Raw genomic sequence first — 20,023 nt, 5'->3', positions numbered from 1 at the left:
ACTCGATTAAAATGGTTTATCTGGAAATACAAAGGCACATAGAAAAAAAGTTGATAATAAATACTATGATGATCAACTAATTATTTCTATTTACTAAGATTTAATATCAAATGAAAATAATAGACTTACACCTTTTTAAAAATATATTTTAAAATATTTTGTATACTTTCAGCCTTCCTTGAAATTAGTTTCGAGTCATAAATTGGTTACTTTGTTGTATATTACAAAATGTTACTTGAAGTTTACACTTAGAATATTTATAATCAAACACCCGTCTATTATTTTTCAGCTCTAACAAGCATATTTATCTTTATCTTAATCACACACTCCTAAAGCATAACGATGGTTTCCCAGTGCCCAATTAAATGCATAAAAATATGGTTTAAAAATGCCAATAATAATGCAAATATAAAGTGCAACGGCAGCCGGGAAATATTTTCGCTTTAGTGTGGCGGCCTGCGAAAAATCTTCTCCTTCTGCTTGTAATTATGCGAGACTTGTTCTGCATTGTGGCTGCTGTTTTTGCAGCTTTTGTTGCTGCTTCTTCGTCTACATTGCAATTTGTATGCAAATGCAATCGACAATACAGCCGCACAACACACACCACACACACCGCACACACACACACTCGCAGCATAAACAACGTGATTAGCATAACAGTCGACGAGGCCGTAAATATTGCATTTTAGCATAATTGTTTATACTTCGCAGCAGCTGCCAAACGAAAGCAACGCCTCTTCGCAGTTCGGCTACTTTGTATTTTAGTATTTAGTAAGCTAAGTAATTAAGCCAACAGCATTTCGGCACATAAATTGTAATATTCCACTCGACTCGAGCGCACTTAATGGGTTTTCTATTCAAACAAATGGTTAATAACAGACAATTCCAATTTGCCATTCGGTCTTTGAGTAAGACAGCATTTGCATGAATTTGGCAGGCAAAATACTAAGGACATCTATTCTAATATAAGCAGGTGGAATATAAATAATTGAACAAAATCTACCTCCTTTCGAATATTTCAATTAGAGGGAAAACCGTCTTATGCTATTGTTCTGTTCTTCTACAAATGTCTTTTGAATAGTTAGTATTCACTACAATGCTGTATCTATTAATTGGGTAAATTTAAAGCGTTCTTCACACCTTTTTCCCTCTATTTGATTATATTTCTCCCCTTCTCTACCATTTAAATACATTTTAGACTGCCTCATGACAAATTTCTCACACTAGTGTCAAGTGCCGACATTTACGATCGCTTTCTGCTTTCGGCTGTCGGATGTACACAATCTTCCCTGCGAATCCAACAAGTAGAGTGGAGTCCCCATTCCCATTCCCAAAACCCATTTTCCATTTCCCATTCCTGCCTCAAAGTCGAGTTTCAACGAGCTGTGCTAACTTTCTATTGTACAATGCGATCCAGTCACTTGTTTTGGTCCGAATGGCAGAGTGTGTGTGCGTGTGTGCCAATTGCCGCCCATGTGTGCGATGTATCCACAATGCCTAACTGCCTGTGACGTTGTTGGTGTTTGGAATTCTTTAGTATTGCACTCAGAAAACATAAGCATCCCACGTTGGGCGCCAAAAAAAATATGAACGCGAATTCTTGGAGATCAAAATCATTTCAAGCTTTATAAGGCTTATAAGGAGCTGTGTTCATATTTTTAATAACACCATTCCCGTTTATGTGTGTAGTACAATTTTATTATCTCTACATCCCACGTTGGGCGCCAAAAAAATTATTCTTGCGAATTCTTGAGCATCATAATTATTTATACCTTTATAAGGCGGGAGGATTTGTATTTATACTTTAAAATACTACAAAAACATCGATTTCTCCCCGTGCACCAACGGATAAGTATCGTTTCCATTGTGTTGCTATTGCAGTTGCAATTTCTGTTGCAGTGTTGCTGTGTTGCATGCTATCCCCGTTTTGGGGGCTTCGCTTTGTTCGTGTTCATTTGGCAGTTTCCGCGCTGCAAACTTTGTAATTAACTTTTGTCACGACGATGCCAAAGTCTTTCGAGGACTCTCGACCGAATGTGAAACAAATACAAACGAAAGAAACTGCATTCTGTGAGGTGAACATGCATAAGTAATTATTTATTTGCGAGATGACAGCAAATATTTCTTAAATATGCAACAATTAGCAACGCCAGCTTAAAAACCGATTGAAGCCAGCAAACAGAAATTAAAGCCAAAAGGAGAACCATAGAGGTTTCATGGCGTGCCAAAAAAGAAGAATAAAAATAAAATAAAATAAAGGAAAGGGAAGAAAAAGAAAAGAGAGGAGAGCAGAGCAAAAAAGAATTGCCAAGGAATTCGTTAACGACTCGACATGCCAAAATTAATGGCATGCCTGGCAATAATTAAAACAAAAACAAGGCAGCACGAAGCTGACGCTGCAAAAAAGAGCAGACAGAGATAGATGGAGGCAAAAAGAAAGAGACAGGGACAGAGCATCCAAACAAGTTTTTCTGACAAAAAAAGCTGCGGGGGCGGAGTGAAGCGAAATGCATTATATAACAAGCATTTCCATCCATTTCCAAATGACTTTCCGAAATGTAAAGTCTGCTTACCTGCTTTTTCGGGTGCGATTTGCAAATATTTGCTCTATTGATTACCAGTCAGAAATTTTTTATTACCAGGGATGCAAATGTTGTAGGTTAAAGTACCTTTACATTTACTTTGGAGCATATTTTGGAGCCATACATTCTGTATTTTGGATCTGCCTTTTTATAAACTCTCCCAAACTACACAAAATAATAACAAATATAAGTGTATCTATTTTTAATAAAATACAACCCTGTACACTAACAAACTCAGACCCTTAAACGCTGTTTGATATGTAAAACGTACCTTTCCTAGTTTAATTTGTTTGTACATATTTACCTTGTACCTCACATCGTCAAAAATAAACAGTACCTTTTCAATCACTGATTATAAACTGGCAGCCCACTCAAACCCTCAGCAAATGTGCATTGCCACCGCCCTTTTCCAATTTAATTTATCGCAAATATGCAATCAAAATGATGATGTGAGTGGAAGTGAATGCAATCAATGATGGCCTGATGAAAGACCCCCTAGATTGACTAACTGAAACTTTAATAATTCAGCAGGCGTAAATTGAATTAGTCAGGCATTTCTTGGGGGCAAATGTCATGTCAGTGGATTATTTCGATTTTAGTTAAGCTGCCGCAGAAGCGAGCTGCTTAAGAATGCAACTGTCCGTGCGATGGACGAACAATTGCAGCCTAATTGAAAGCTAAATTGAATAAAACACACACAGATACGAGGACAAGCCCTCGACACACGGACACATGCTAACAAGGCAGCAGAAAAAAAAGAGGGAAAAAAGTGTAGCCTGCTCAACGGCGCACACTCGACACGTACAATTACAGAACAGCACACACACATATGCAGTTGCAATTACTTATACGACGGTGTGTGTGTGTTTGAGAGGAGATAGCCAGACAGTCCGCAAGAATCTCAAGAGCCTGAAACTGTAGAACACTTAGAAAAATATTTAAAACATTGAATTTTAAAAGATTTAATAAAGGTGTCTAAAAGTAGGCAATAAAATCATGAAATAAAACTCTATGTTCTGTGTTTCGCTGCATACTTTTAGACACCTTAAAAAAATTAAGTCTTGGAAATATTTTTGGAATAGAAAGAACACCTTTCTCTCTCTGTACCAGCATGGCCATTCCAAAATGCTGCAGGATAATGGAATGGAATAAAGCAGGACATGGAGGAGAAAACGTCGGCCAGGAGGAGAAACATTCTGTGCACATAAAAAGAGGGCCAAGGAGATGGTGGTGGTGGGCGGGAAAATTGTGGAAAATGCAAAATTAGCATGAATACGAAATACAAGTTAAATATTTGAGCAGCCCAAAGGTGTTTCAAGCGAACGAGAGACGAAACGAGCATAAGAATGGAGCATTAAGAGCGGGGAGAACCGAAAAACCAGTGCCAGGGAAATGGAAAATGGAAAATGCAGGCGAGTACGAGATGTCTGGATGCAATCATAGAAATTGCATTTGCCGTTAGAGCAAATGGTGCTTGCGAGTCCAAAATGAAGTATTCTGCCGCATAAGCGAAATGTGCCCGATAAAGATTTGCTTTAATTGCTGGCCATTATTCCAAAATGGGAGATGTGTATCCCGAGGTCCTCAACTCCGAATTGTAAACATTTAATCAGGGTCTCAGTTACTAGAGTGATGGATAATCTTAGAAAAGGAGTTACCGATTACCAATTCAAATTATTTTTCTGCAGCTTAAGAATTTTCCCTTCTTGAAATGTTGGTATGGGCAATTTACAAAAGAATTCTTAACATTTCCGACTTACGTTTTTGTACTTTTTCTAGAAGCTAAAGAACATTTTTCTTACCTATTTTTCCATTTTCCAATAAAACACCCGACATGACTGTAGATAGATAAACTGCTGATAAACTTAAAAATAAATAAGAGCGCACACCAGCGCTAACGATAACTAATATTTGATTTATTTACAATTTACCCGCTGCATTTTTTCTTTATTTTTTCGCTGTCTTTTACCTTGTTTTCTTTACTTTGGTCGTTGATTTGCTTTTTATTCCTCTCCGTCCCCACGCCTTATCAGCAGACTTTGACTTTGGGGACATGTAAATAATTTATATTGTATACTCTGTTATGTGTGTAATTTATGACGGCCGGGCTGGCACACTATAAAAAACAAAGAGCGAGAGAGGTGTTATATGGTTCTTATCAGCGAGAATGTGGAACGGGTGGTAAAATAGTTAGTGCCCGGCAACAATATCAGGCTGGGTTTATAGCGAAATTAGCATATAAAAGGAAGGTTAATTGAGTTTTTCAAAATCATATAATCGGTGTTATTATACATACGACGTGGTTCATATAAATAACTAGGAGCAGTTAACCAGTTATATAAAACGATATAGAATGATGGGTTATACAACTCAAAACTTTCAAAGTATCTAGAGATTTTAAATTGTTTAGTAGTAGTCTTATAGTATGCAATGGTATATCAAATTATAATTATTATAATAAAATGTTTCATAGTAATCTATTCACTTTTAAAATATTTTAAGGAACCTTTACAAATATTTCCAATGATTTTAAATAGAGCATTTTGAGACTGTCCTAGCAATGATATTACCTTTACTTAACCTTATTTCGCTGCGTTTCGTTTGCTGCTTATCAAGGCGATGTAACGCACACAGCCATAAAAAACACACATTAAAATAAAACACTCACACACAGGGAGATAAACGCACACAGCGACACAACTAATTGCTGTTTACTCAGCGCGCAATTTTCTTTTCAACACTCAGAAAAAATGTGGGGGGGAAAACACAGAACGCTCAGGGCCATTGCCCGCGGCACTCGTTGTTGTTGGCGTTGTTGTAGCTGTGTCAACTGCAACTCACTAATCTCTCACTATCTCACACACACAGATACTCACCCATACACATGAACTTCCTATATCTCTGGCGGTGCCATCTTTCTTTAACGTTTTATTTATTTTACCAAGAAACAAATAGTTGCCGCGATGCAAACGGACGATCATAAAAATTTAATTAACTTTTATGAACTGGGTAAATAGTGGGGAAAATGCATTAAACGCAGCGCAGAAAAACTAGAAAAATATTTACCCAAGACCTCGGGTCTGAAAATACATTCTATTTACTTTCTTTACGATTTTTCATTTGCGCCGTGTTTGTTTATTTGTTTGCCGATGTCTAAGCAAATGTTTTCGCCAGTGTTTGCAAAAGTTTAATTAATACTTCAATGCTAATATTTATGGGGTACTAATATACAGCGGAGGTTAGGAAAATAGTGGAACTAGAATTGGCAAAGAAATGGTTACATTGTAACTTTTTAATGATTTTATGGCGCGGTGAAAGATAAGTGGAAACACCCATTTATTTTTAGTTGCTTTTTTATTCACAGATACTATACGATTAAAAACTTTTTGAAAATTAATTTGTTTTTTTAAGATTTTTGGATTTTTAAAAATAATATTCCCCTAAAAACGTTTTCTTTTATGTATTTTGTATCTTAAAAGTACATGAATATTATGTAAAGCATTCAAATTATTGGCTTAATTACTTTAAAATGATTTTATATGTTTATAAATCAAATTCCTTGCCCTATTGCTATGCCCACATCTGTAGCTGTATTTATTTTGGGATTGTTTGCTCTTAGAATGCAAAAAAGGAAATGTAAGCAAAAATAATTGGCAATTTTCAATTGGAAATTGCGTGCAAATTTATTTTAATTTTGCACCTGCGTTTGCCGGCTCCATCGGTGTTTGCAATGCAAATATTTTTAGAAAGCAAAAGAGGGAAGCCCATCGCCGCCCCCTCACCTTTTTTTCCAGCCCGGTGTTTGTTCAAGTTATTTGGCTGCTTCGTTGCCACCTGGTCCCAGAGATAAGGAGAGGAATTCGAATTTACCAGCTCGCATTGTTGGATTTATTTGCATAGCATTATGCGACACATACCATACATACGCCATACTAAATATATAGATACATTTATAGAGAGGGGGCAAGGTGGCAAATATTATTTCACACATGTGTAAAATATAAATCACTTTATTGCAGCCAATTTGCACAAACGATTTGCTTTGACTGCCATTTTGTTGACCATGTATGCAAATTGTGTTTATTGTCTGCACAAAACTCCCTGCCACATAAGCCCCATTAATTGGATGCTGCCTTTTTGGGCCATTTTTGATTTGTGCCTTTCGCAATTAGCAAAATATTTCGAGAAATATTTGTTTGCCCTGGACCCAAGGAGTTCTGTTGATTTATTGCAAGAAATTTACGACAGACACAATGTTTATTTATACGGCTTCCTCTTCCTGGGATTTATTCCCCCTTCAATCAAAATGTTGGGGAAGAACAATAAAAGTTGGGCTGTTTGTAATTTCATATTTGCACAGTCAGCATTTTAAATATTTGAAGAGCAATGCCTTATTAATTGGGTGAATAAGTTGTTGAAGCGATAAATATATTCTTATTATTGTGAGAAAATAAAACATAAGCCTTGCTAAAAAATAGTTAGGTAATCAAAAACTAATACTTAAAGGTTTCCTTACAAAAGAAAACTCTCTAGCATTATGCAAAAATATCTGACCTGACATTATCGATTGACCTGCCAAGAGCAGTGGAAAACTATTTCTGCCTTTTCCATTAGACTTTGCATCCCTTGGCCAAGAAAAAAAACTGAAAATGGCTAAAATAAAACTAATAAACGACGAGAAGAAACGACGGCAACTCTTTTATGAACATAAATTTTGAAAGCCTTTAATGGCAAGCGGCCACAACGACAACAACAAATGGCAACCGCAGCTGTTGCTACGAATTTTTGCAACATTTTTCCTCTGTTTTCGGATTTGGCTGCACAAATAAATTGCGCATAAATCGTGGGCAACATAAATTTTACATGTTGCCCGGCGTTTGCAGACTGAAAACAAGTTGAAATTATGTGAGCGAAGCGGGCATAATTTATGCGATCGGATGGGGAGGCAATTAAAATATTTGTGCCAACTAACAAATTTCCTTAATTAAAAAATATTTTAAACTGTGCAATTACGAGTTGGCCAAAGTGAAATCAACAGAATGTAAAGTTTTCAATAAACGAGCAAACAAGAGTGGGCCATATTTAATGGGTAGTTATCGGTGCTTGAATAATACAGTTTTGATAAAGCTATAGATAAGGTTACACCTACAAGTAATACTCAATAAATACAGAAATGAAAATATAATAAAATTGTAATAATAAGCCTGAAAAATACGAGAATAACAAGCTAGCAAGAGCAGATTATAGCTGTTTCATATGATTTAGAGCTGGCTAAGCCAGCTTATCTAAAGTTTACACTTTGTTTTGTCAATAACCCCAACTAACTGAAGATTCCTTTTATTTCTTGCCTGTTTTTCAGCAGTCACGCGCCCGCAAAAACTCCACCAAAGCAAACAAACTGAATGCAGCCGCTGCATCAGCAACATCGCCTCGTCTAAGTCCAGTGCCGGCAGCAACACTGTTGCCGCAGCAATCGCCAAATACCACAACAGCAACAGGCAACCTGCAGCAGCAACAGCAGCAGCAGCAGCAATACCAGCAGCATCAGCAACTTCTGTCGCAGCAGCAACTCCTGTCGCAGCAGCAACAGCAATATCAGCAGCCGCAGCAGCAACAGCAGCACTTCCAGCAGCAACAGCACTTGCAGCAGCAGCAGCAGCACGCACAGCAGCAACATTTGCCACAGCAGCAACATCAGATAACCGCACAAATCCAAACCATGAAGGATCAACCGCAGCAGCCCATGGTGAGTAAATCGGTTTCGATTTTCCCCCTTAAATGCCATTGACCTTTTCGATTGTTCCCCTCCCCGCCCTCTGCTAGTCAATCAGCTTTGATTTTCATTTCATTTTCCGTTTCAAGGCAGCCAATTGCAAAATGCAAAATACAAAACACAACACAAACCCATAAATCCGCTCGGCCACATTGCGTATACGTCACGTGGCCCCGGGCCCAATCAATTGCAGCTGTGCAAACACACACACACACACTAGAGCCAGACATCACATACATATATATAGTAGATACAGTCCCCCATTCATTCATAAAGATTTTGTCGATTTTTATCAATGATTGCTAAATGCTTTTGAAAACAAAACCACACACCACGCACACACGTGAGCCAGGTGCAGATAAATTCCAGATACAGGAAGCCAGCTGCCTGGCAACTCAACTGGCATACACTGGGAAAAAATGTGGTTATACGAGCATCACTTCATACATTTTAGGGCACGCTTACTAAAATATAAATTGAAAGGCAACAAAGTATCTATAACATCAATTTTAATATATAACAAAAGCATAGATCATAAAAAAAATTTTTTTACCATTTAAAAAAAAATTCTAAGCACTAAAGTGTTTCCTTTAAATTTTATTATATTCTTTTTTAATTTAACCAAGAATGAGAAATATTTAAAAATTTTATTTTTGTATTTATTCTAAAAATAAGAACATAACAGCGGTTGTGCTCGAACTCGGACACTTTACACTTACTTTTCTAGATAGAAATCTAGAGGACTTCAAAATGTCACTATTTTTCTTCCTTAGTGTAATCCAAATGGTTTGTCTTTTTATTTGATTTTTATTTTCATTTTATTTGGATTTTATTGCAGACCCCTTCCACTGCTCCTCACTTTCACTTTCATAACTTTTTCGGAGCGCTCGTAAAAATGCAAATGAAAACGGGTTGAGTTTTTGGGTCTGGCCGACAGTCTGGCTTTGTTTTTCTGGCTTGTTTTCCATTTTATTTCACGTTTTTCGTTTTATTTCTTTTCATGGGGCTTTCCTGTTTATTCAGCGAACAAAAAATGTTGCATAATTTGAGGCGCGTTAATTAACAGTGGTGTTTTGTGTACACGCCGCGGAAGTTGTAACTCTGGGCAAAAAGGAAATTTCTGTTTTGGGGTCTGGAGTCCGCCACCAATTAGACTGAGCCTAATTAGGGCACACAAAATATGATTTATGACTGCTGGCCAATTCAGCCCGGCTTTGGGTACATAATTCATGTCAGTTTCTGAACTGTTTTTACGACCAAAATGTTTATTTATGAATGGTGTTGTAAAGGAGTGGAGGTCTTAATGGCGTTGAGCTTGGTTTGGGTTAAGTCTAGAGTCTAGACCCGGATTTAATGAAAGGATATGGGATATGGGCTTAATAAGGTGGTTAAAATGTAACATTACTTGGGTAAGGTGGTTAAAATGTAACATTACTTGGGTAATAAATGATAGTTTAACTAAAATGCAATTTGGTTTTGAACCTACTTCTTATCATTATCCTGACAACTTTTAGTTAGAGAGCGTTTTGGCTTAGAGAGGTTTTATCACATTTTATATAAAAGCATGTTTAACTATTTCGCTTTTAATGAAAAGGTGTTATAGCCAGATTTATTGGAACTACATCCCTCGAACCCAATGCACATGAATACATTATATTGGTTGTGTCTTATAGAGTAGTGATATAGATCTTGAAGTCTAAGGCAACGTTCAATCGATGTAACTATCAGAACATTTATGAAAGTGATTATGAAACAATTTGGTTCATAAAATATAATATGATCGTATCCTTAAAATTCTTAATAATATGTATGGTTTAAAGTTAAATCTTTGATTACTATTTTTTTCCAAGTACTAATTTAGAATTGTATCCCGTTTTTTCAGGCACCCATGGCCTTCTACCCCACATGGCAGGCGGATCCGTCACAGGGCTGGCAGAACCAGTTCATCCAGCAGATACCACAGAACACACCGGCCATAACTTCGCTGAACTCGCTGGACTTCCAGACTCAGTCGTACGCGTATCCCTCGAACGGCTACGTCCAGTCGGGACTGGGATTCGATCCGAACTACGGGCGGTCGCCTTATGCGGCGCCAGTGCAGCGCTACGACTTCCAGAGTCAGCAGTTATCCACGGCTCCGTCGGCCATCAACCAGGTGGGTCTGCAGAGTGTGGCGGGATTTGCACCCAGCTACGCAGGACAGGTGTCCGCTGCTCCAGTGCCGCCGTCGCAGCAGCAACAACAGCAGCAGCAGCAACAGCAGCAGCAGCAACATCTGGGAGCGGACCTCAACAAGACGATGTCGTCGGGAAACGACACGCCTGGATATCCGCGGGTGAGCAGCGTGCCGCCGCGCTCACTCAACTGTAACGGGTATTCAGGCGATTACAGCGGTTCCCCAGCCAGCAACAGCAACAACAACAGCAACAGCAACACCAGCAGCAACCCCAGCAACACCAGCAACAGCAATCCCCCGAATGCCAGCACAGTGGTCAGTGGTGGCACCACCACGCCAGCTCCACCACCCACTGTTGTGGCCCAGCCCGCCTCCTCGCCCATGCAGCCACCCATTCAGGCGGTGCCCCAGTCGCCCACACGCAGCAACATGTTGCAACAGCAGCAGCAACATCAGTCGCCCACGGGCAATGGGCTGCAGCCCTATGTGGCACCCCAGCAGCAGCAGCAGCAACATCTCGCCTCGCCACCCATGCAGGATTGGAACTGGCAGCAGCAGCAGCAGCAACAGCAACAGCAGCAGCAATCTTTGGCTGCGGAGGGATACCCCCAGGGTGAGAGACTCCATCTGAACACCCGCATCAAGTCGATGATCATGCGCAAGAGCGATCCCAAGGATCCGCCGCCGGACCTGCAGCAGCAACAGCAGCCTGTGCAGCAGCAGGTGCAACAGCAGCAGCAGTCGGCGGTGCAGCAGCAGCAACAACAGACCGGTCATTTTTTATCGTATAGCCACCATCTCCGGCCCGAAGCGGCGCTGAGCGCCAACGGACCGAGCAGTGCCACGCCCACCCACCCACTGCCCAACCTGCAGCAGCAGCAGGTGCAGCAGCAACAGCAGCAGCAAGTGCAACAGCAGGTGCAACAACAGCAGCAGCAACAGCAGGCGGTTGGTGGGTCAGTGGCTGCCGAGCCGATCGGAGGTGGTGGCGATCACATCTGGAAGCCGCACCACGCCAACTCGTTCAAGAAACCCAGCGTGGTTAGTGGCTATCCAGGAGGAGGAGCAGCAGTGGGTCAAGATGCCCAATTGCAGCTGCAGTTGCAGCAACACCAGCCAGGACAGCACACGACCATCAGCCACTCGGTGGAGCCACCGGTGGTGGTGCCACCACAACAACAGCAACAACAACATCCTCCAGTACCAACCGCTCAGCCCAAGAAGTCCAGGAGTCGCAGCAAAGCCAGCAGAGCAGCCGCGGCAGCAGCAGCAGCAGCGGAGGCAGCGGCGGAGATCGATCGGGATCGAAACTCCACGGATCCCGGAGGCGGTGGCCTTAAACCGCTGAGTGCCCACTATCCCCCGCATCCACATGCCGGACCCGGAGGACCACCTGGTCAGGACTACCACTCGCAGTACATAAAAACGGAGCCTGGCCTGCTGGGACCTCCGCAACCCAACAAAATGGAGGGTTACGAGCGGAACTACCAGAACTTTATCCAGTATGCGGATTTCTGCCAAAACGATGGTCAGGGACAGCCAGTGCAGCAACATCATGGGCACGGGCAGCAGGATTACGCCGGATATCATCACAATTCCGCCTATTATGGCGCCGGAGCGAGTAGTTTTCAGCAGAATTTCCAGCAGAACTTTGTCCCAGGCTATCAGCACTCCACCTACGGGGGAAGGGGGAAACCCCCAGCCAACCAGATCCACGGACATGGTCAAAGTCTAATGGAACTGGACCGGAAGCCGGACACCAACAGCATCATACCACTGCCCACGAACTACGAGAAGGATATACCCGCCTATCCCATTCCGCCACATCGCTATGCCTTGGGCCACGGAGCTCCACCGCATTTGAGTCACCACGGGATGCTGGAGCCCAAGATCGAGGACATGGGAATGCTGGGACACGGCGGAGGATATGCCTATCTGGGTGGTGAGGGAAAGCCCTTGAATAATGGCTTCTCCTGCTGCCGACAGGGGGGAACGCGTCCTCCCACCGCCGAGCACTTGAAGGACGGAACCTGCCTGGGATTGGGCATTCAGCCCAAGGAGGAACTCATCGACGAGGATGAGCTGATCGACACCCATGGCAATGGCCTGAAACCCCTGGTGGGAGTGGGCAAGGCCAAGGGCAAACAGAAACCAGATGAAATCCCAGAGATTGTGGTTAAGCACGAGAAGATCAATCCCCTGTTCGACACCACGGATCGATTGGAGAAGGGCAACAAGACCGAGATTCCCGAGTGCGAGTGCTTCCAGTCAGACAAGAATCCTCCGGAACCGGGTACTTACTACACGCATCTAGGTGAGTCATCCATATCACTAAAATCACAGATTTATTATATTCAATTCAATCTAACACATTCTTTTAAAATACTAAAAACTAACGAATGAGGCTTAGAACTTATAATGGTTTTCCGAATTTTTAAGAATTTTTGTTGGTTACCAAAAACCATAATTAAAAAAATCCTTTAATTGTAATACATTTTATTTTCAGGCACGGCCTCTTCCCTGATGGATTTACGAAGAGAATTCGAGGAGCGTTGCAACCTCACGGGTCGCCAGTTGAGGATCGAGAAGATTGTCTACACGGGCAAGGAGGGTAAGACCTCGCAAGGATGTCCTGTGGCCAAGTGGGTAATCCGAAGAGCTGATCTCGAAGAGAAGATTCTGGTGGTGGTCAAGAAACGACCGGGCCACAGGTGAGGCTTTACTTTTACTGTTTAAATTCTCATGGTCTTAAAACTTTACTTTACTTTAATTTTCCAGATGCATAGCTGCTTATATTGTAGTCTGTATGGTGGCCTGGGACGGAATGCCTCGCTTGGAGGCGGATAATGCCTACAAGAATCTGATCCCGAAGCTGAACAAGTACGGCCTGCCCACCACGCGAAGATGTGCCACCAATGAGAATCGCACCTGTGCCTGTCAAGGTATATATATTTTCCATATATATAAAACTATATTTTCCAATTAAAGAATCAATACAAAGTTCAGTTAAGCTACAGCTACTAATTTTACTAAGAATGGTTTTGAGCAAAGGTGATCATAAAACACTCCAAAGAAATCCATCCGTAATATAATATTATAAGTTCAATTTTTAACATGTTTTTCCTAACCAATTCAAAGCCTAATGAATATATATCACATTTTCTTTCAGGACTTGATCCGGAATCATCGGGTGCCTCGTACTCCTTCGGTTGCTCCTGGTCGATGTACTACAATGGCTGCAAGTACGCCCGCTCCAAGACGGTGAGGAAGTTCCGGTTGTCGGTGAAGAGCGAGGAGGCGGCCATCGAGGACCACATGAACCTGATCGCCACCCTGTTGGCTCCGGTCTTCAAGCAGGTGTGTCCGCGATCCTACGACAACCAGACGAAGTACGAGCACGAGGCCAGCGATTGTCGCTTGGGTCTGGAGCCCGGCAAACCCTTCTCCGGAGTCACCGCCTGCCTGGACTTCTGCGCCCACTCGCACAGGGATCTGCACAACATGCAGGATGGCTGCACGGTCCATGTGGCTCTGCTGAAGCCCGGAAACCGGGACACCCGCCTCCCAGACGACGAGCAGTTCCACGTCCTGCCGCTCTACACGATGGACGGCACGGACGAGTTCGAGAGTGTCGAGGGTCAGAGGGACAAGCACCGCACCGGGGCGGTGCAAATGCTGGACAAGTGAGTGTACCGTTGAGTTTTGAGCAGCAGCTCCCAGGCACTTGGAAATTAAATCGACCTTAAAATGGGGAAATCGTCACTGAAAAGCATTTTTAAATTTTGATATATCTAAAATTCGTGTTCAAATTTAGAGAACTAGTCTAGATCCCTAAATAGTAAAGCTAGACCAGCATACATTCTTACTAAAGTACAGGTTTGTGCTACGAAATGATTAAGTAACGCCAATTTAAAGACCCGAACCTAGAACATATTTAAATATTTTCATTTTAAACTTATAAAATATTTTATTAGCATATGTTTTTTTAGCGAGTTCCCTCATTATACCTCGATTTTTGTTCCGAGTGTATTTATTTCCGAACTATGCTAATATATACTCCCAACTTTTCAACCAATTCAACAGATTCCCCTGCGAAGTACGCGTGCGATCGACACCTCTGATACCCTGCCGAAGGCATGGCAAGAAACGAAAGGATGGGGACGATGCGGTGCCACCCGACGGAGATCAGGATGCGGTCGGGGACGCCAATAGCCAGAGCAGCTCCAGCAATGGAGCCCAGTCCCAGACGCAGACCAACAACCAGCAGAGTAGTCCGCCAGCCCTGGGAACGGCCCACATCAAGAAGGAAAACGGCAGCGGGGCAGGAGGATTAACCGCCAATGGAGCGAGTGGCAAGTCAAAGGGCAAGGGAAAGTCAAACCAGTCCAACAACTCCAGTGCTTCCACGCCGGGATCAGCGCCTCCGTCGACGCCCTCGCCCAGATGCCAGACTCCCGTGACGAACAATCCCAGTCCGGCGGGCAGTGCTTTCAGTACGCCACCAGTCCATGGCTCCAATGCCAATCCCCAGAGCAACGGTGGCCAGGCAGCGGGAACGGGCAATCAACCCGGACAGCTGATGAGCTCCAACTCCAGCCTGATGAACATGGCCACCATGATCGACACGTTCACGGATGCCCAACTGCAGTCCAACCAGATCTCAAGCACTGTCCTGGATTCGCCGTACTCCTATGACTACCAGACGGGCTCCTACATAGACTCCAGGAACTACTATGGCCAGTGGCCAACGCCCCATGCCGCGATGGGTATGCAGGCGCAGGTGGGACCAGGAGGACCAGGAGGAGGCGGAGCAGGGGGTCCTGGGGGAGCGGCGGTGGCCGGAGTGCCACCACTGACACCTACCACGCCCACGGCTCAGCCACAACTGGGCGTGCCACCGGCAACCTCTGTGCCCGGAGGAACCACCACTGGAGCGGGGGCGCCAGGGGCACTTCCGCCCACAGCTCCTCCTTCGGCCACTCCCACCCAACTGGAGACGAGCAATGGCTATGGACCGGGGAGCTATCAAACCCTGGTCAGTAATCCCGCCTCGAATCTAACCAATCCCGTTGGCGTGACCACGGAGGTGCCGCAGCAACATCAGCAAACCCAACAGCAACAGACAGCCCTAACGGGAGGAGCCATACCAGGTGGTCTGCCCGCGGTGGGCGGAGGAGTAGCACCAGGTGACCTCAAGAGCCGGCTGGTCAGCGGCGAGGAGAACCCGGACTCCACCACTCTGGTGAACCACCATCATCACCATCACAATCTCACGGAGAGCAAACTAACCGCCCTGACGGCCATGCAACCGATGACGAACCTCGCGCAGCTGACCACCTCGCATCATCATCCGCAGGAGGGATTCGTGAAGCCGAAGCCACCGCCCAGCGACTATACGGCCCAGTATACGGCTCAGTATCCAAATAACTACCAGATGTACCCGCCTCCACCACCGCCGCCGCATTCGGCGTACTCCGCCTACGATGCCTATCAGAACATGAACTACAACTATGGGTATCACCAGGCGTACTCACCCTACGGGATGTATCCCCAGCAGACGCCTCCGCCCACGCCTCCTCCACCATCTCCCAACTGGAATATGTATGGTCACCATCAGACGGGGTCCGTCAACTCCGGTTATGGTGGTGCCAACCCTGCAGCGGGAGCGGGCTCCCTAATAGCCACCCATGGTGCAGCGGCGCCTGCGGGCGTGGGCATCCAGAAACCCATAATTCCAATGCCAGGCCCACTGCATCATCAGCAGCAGCAGGTGTTGCAGCAACAGCAGCAGCAGCAACAGCAGCACCAACAGCAGCAGCAGCAGGCGCAACAGGTGCAACAGCAGCAACAGGAAGCGCCACAAACGATATTACCCGACCTGAGTAATGGCCAAACCACCTCCGATACAGTAGCTACACCCACGCCCACTGGCGAATCCCCTAGCAATGATGTCGGATCAGGCAATCCCGCAGGAAACCAAACACCCACGGGTGGAGCAAGTGCAGCATCCACGGCACCGCCTGCTGCCTCGCCGGGAAGCACGAATACCAGCAAGATCGAACCCATTGGCGAGGTGGCCGAGATCAATGAGAACATCGAGGCCTTCCAGGATCCCCAAATGGGCGGCGTGGCCATTGCCCTGAATCACGGGAGTGTCCTGATCGAGTGTGCCAAACACGAGATGCACGCCACGACGGCGGTGCGAAGGCCAGACCGTCATCATCCCACGCGGATGACCCTGATCTTCTACCAGCACCGGAATCTCAATAGGTGCCGACATGGCATCGATGAGTGGGAGGAGAAGATGCGGGTGAAGAAGATCAACACGGATCTGGACAACAAAGCCAAAGAGGAACGCGAGCGACTGATTAAGAAGGCGGCTGGCGAGGATCTGGACGATCTGGATGAGGATGCCCTCATGGACGATCCGCCGCCCGTTAAGAAGGAGTCCTCCGCCAATGGCCAGCAGCTGAAGAACGGAGCCAGCGGCAGTAAAAAGAAGAAGAGCAGTGATTCCAAAAAATCCCAGAATGCCAGCGAGCAGTCAAAAAACGAGAAGGTTGCCCTCCACGCACCAACACTGACGACCACGTCGTGGACGACCCTGTTCCCCATGCATCCGTGCGTGGTTTCGGGGAAATATCCGGAGGGCAATAGCAGTCCGACCTCGTCCACGAACAACGCCCCCAACGGTGGTGGTTGCCCCGCCCAACAGCAGCAGCAGCAGCCGCCTCCTCCGCCTGGCAGTGGGCTCACCCACACCCACCCTCCGCCGGGCACGCCCACTGGCGCCGGAGCAGCTCCACCACCCATCCCGCAACAGCAGCAGCAGCCGCTGCCGCAGCAGCAGCAGACCTGAATCTCTTCAGGCTGAGGGGCTACTACTGGTAACCAACCGCCGGAGTCCGCTGGATAGCCCTTATGTTAAGCACCCACACAAATCAGCCCTGTTCCGGATTTCACAATCGATGGTGGCTCGGAAAGTAGTAAATGGATTGTATTCCAAAAAAATTTCAAAATTGATTTGGGAAGAATAAATATTGAACGTTGAATGTTGAATACCCCAACAACTAAGAAGGGTTTTAAGGTTTTAAAATTCAAAAACAGTTTCAAAAAACGTAGTAGCCTTCAAACAAATTTTTTTCAAAACAGATTTGAAATCAAGATCTTCTAGAAATTTGGGTTTTAAAATTATTTAAAACGCACAGTTCTCTCAAAAAGCTAGATCAAAAACCAAAAAATTTGACAATTTTTAATGTGTAGGTTGTATTTTGAAATTATCGAACTCTAACAAGAGTAGAACCAAACCAAAAATTTAAGCAACTTCAAGAAATTCTAACAGATCATAAAGTTAAAAAAACATAACCAATCCATTAAACAAATTATGAATCCACCCATATAAATCAAAGTGAAATCAAAGAACAGGGTTGTATGACTGAAAATTCACTCAAAGCAAAGAAAAGAAACGGAGACAGAAGAATTAATTATTTTTGTAAATGCGTTTGATTTCGTGTGCCATAGGAGGAGAGTATGAAAAGTCCCCGGAAAAGGAGTTGCAGTTAAAAAAAAGTACAGTTGACGCTGCCAGGCCAGAGTTGTCACCATTCCACAAAAAAGAACACCCAGATACATCACACTTTTCACTCAGCAAAAAACCAACCACAAAAATAACAAGTTTCTAAACTGATAATGCAGTTAGTTTAAAATCAACTATTAACTTTAGTTTCTTAAGAGCCAGCAACAAAACAATTTCTGTTAAATGAGTTATTTTTTAAAGACAAGCAAAATGCAAACTACAGAACAACAACAAAAACGAATACTACTAAAACAAAAACTAAATAAAGAAATTTTTGCTTAGAAACAAAAAGTCATATTAAGAGTTAGTGGAAGTTGAAAAAAGAAAGATCATTGCCAAAAGTACAAATAAACCATTTTTTAACAAGCAACTAGAAAAACGTAAAGAATTTCGCAAGACAACAAAAGAAAATAGTTGGTAACAGAGGAAAACAGTTTTTACAAAAGAACTACACTACACTACAAGAGTTTTAAATTTAGTTAAATACCCCATTTTTCCAACAATTTGACTGTCCTTTGGGATTGGCTCGAAATTGAGTGGCAGTGCCAAACGAATTTAAATTGTATAAAAGGGCAAATGAGGAATTCCTCTCAGGTTGAAGAAGAACACTGAAAGAAATTTCCCATATGCTCAGCTGATTTACCGTTAAACCAGACCACAAGCAAAACAGTTGAAAATGGTGCGAGCAGGACAACTAGAACTACAACTAGAGAAGATTTGAATATTTTTGAGCAAGTGAGAAAGAGACAAACAGAGCGGCACACGCTCGGTGAGAAAGAGACGAACCGATGGAAATGTAAGGCAGCAAGACATTTTTTAAACTTTAATCATAATTTAAACTAAGTTTAAGCAACACACACACACACATGCAACACAAACGAAAGTTAAATATATTTATTTATGCGCAAATCGACGGCAAATAAGGGGTTAATTCTAGTTATTATTATTTCTGCAAGATTTAGTTTGAAAAACCCAAAAAGACTCGAAACCAATCAAGTATTAAGCACTAAACAACCAACAACTAATACTAAACTTATTTGCCTAACCATTTGTAATTGTTGTATAAAACTCAATTAATAATTTGCATCCATCCAAAAGTTAAAATAAAAATTAAAGATTAGAATGCAAATGTGGCAGCGCAACTGAATTTCAAATCAAATTAGTCTACATATAAATATATTTTGCACAAAACAAAAATAAAAAACAAATTAAAACAAGGAAAGGATAAGCAAAAACGGTTATTGATAATACGATTTTTAATTTGACGAACGGACATATAGATCGTATGTAAACTGTACGTAATGTAATGTAAATGTAAGGCAGCGAAGAAGACTTTTGAGCAACAAGAAAAAACATGTTTTGATAAATATTTAAATGTTTATATAAATATATATATATTAATATAACTTATGATAATTGATTAACTGATTACGCAAGCCAACAACTATTATAGTTTGTAAATGCTTTTTTATCATTTTCAAATAAAAGCAAATCCTTTGCCATCATTAAGTTACACACCCCAAACCGACTTTTGAGTTTCGCGGGGCGCCCGGCGTGCACCTTATATATAAACTATACGTATTGGCATATGATAAAGCAGAAACAAAAACCAATTAACACTGAGCAGCATAAGTAATAAGCGGAAATCAGAAATTAGAAATCAGAAAAGAGAAGATAACGCACCTGATTTAGCGAGTTTCAGGTGCAAAATCAGCGAGAGATACGATATTGCGATGATACATACATATTGTAAAACGATACACACAAAACGAGAACGTATATACAGATTGTGAAGCACGAAGGTCGATGGATGAGAAAAAACATAAATTATATTTATTTAAAGTACGCGCATGGAAAGCAACCAGATATTAATATTAAATAAAACGAAAACAAAGTTAAAATCGCCATACTGCTTT

At 43.0% G+C, this 20,023-nt stretch overlaps 1 protein-coding gene across 4 annotated transcripts in view; it reads left to right on the top strand.

The window, feature by feature from the left end:
* Positions 1 to 20,012, top strand: part of Tet (Ten-Eleven Translocation (TET) family protein) — a 105,067-nt gene extending 85,055 nt beyond the window's left edge. For 2 of the 4 annotated variants that reach the window (XM_036816224.3, XM_036816223.3), the window contains 6 exons: positions 7,942 to 8,328; positions 10,238 to 12,845; positions 13,038 to 13,242; positions 13,310 to 13,473; positions 13,701 to 14,214; positions 14,615 to 20,012. In XM_036816224.3, the coding sequence (XP_036672119.2) occupies positions 7,942 to 8,328; positions 10,238 to 12,845; positions 13,038 to 13,242; positions 13,310 to 13,473; positions 13,701 to 14,214; positions 14,615 to 17,390 (6,654 nt within the window). In that variant the 3' untranslated portion in view covers positions 17,391 to 20,012. The remainder of the gene's footprint in view (positions 1 to 7,941; positions 8,329 to 10,237; positions 12,846 to 13,037; positions 13,243 to 13,309; positions 13,474 to 13,700; positions 14,215 to 14,614) is intronic. The other 2 variants (XM_036816222.3, XM_036816221.3) reach the window with 1 other exon arrangement.
* Positions 20,013 to 20,023: the final 11 nt, after the last annotated feature.

The sequence above is a fragment of the Drosophila suzukii genome, chromosome 3 (assembly GCF_043229965.1).
Source record: "Drosophila suzukii chromosome 3, CBGP_Dsuzu_IsoJpt1.0, whole genome shotgun sequence".
In the NCBI taxonomy this organism is placed as follows: Eukaryota; Metazoa; Arthropoda; class Insecta; order Diptera; family Drosophilidae; genus Drosophila; species Drosophila suzukii.
Note: the sequence above shows the minus strand (reverse complement) of the source record. Positions and strands in the feature narration are given on the sequence as shown.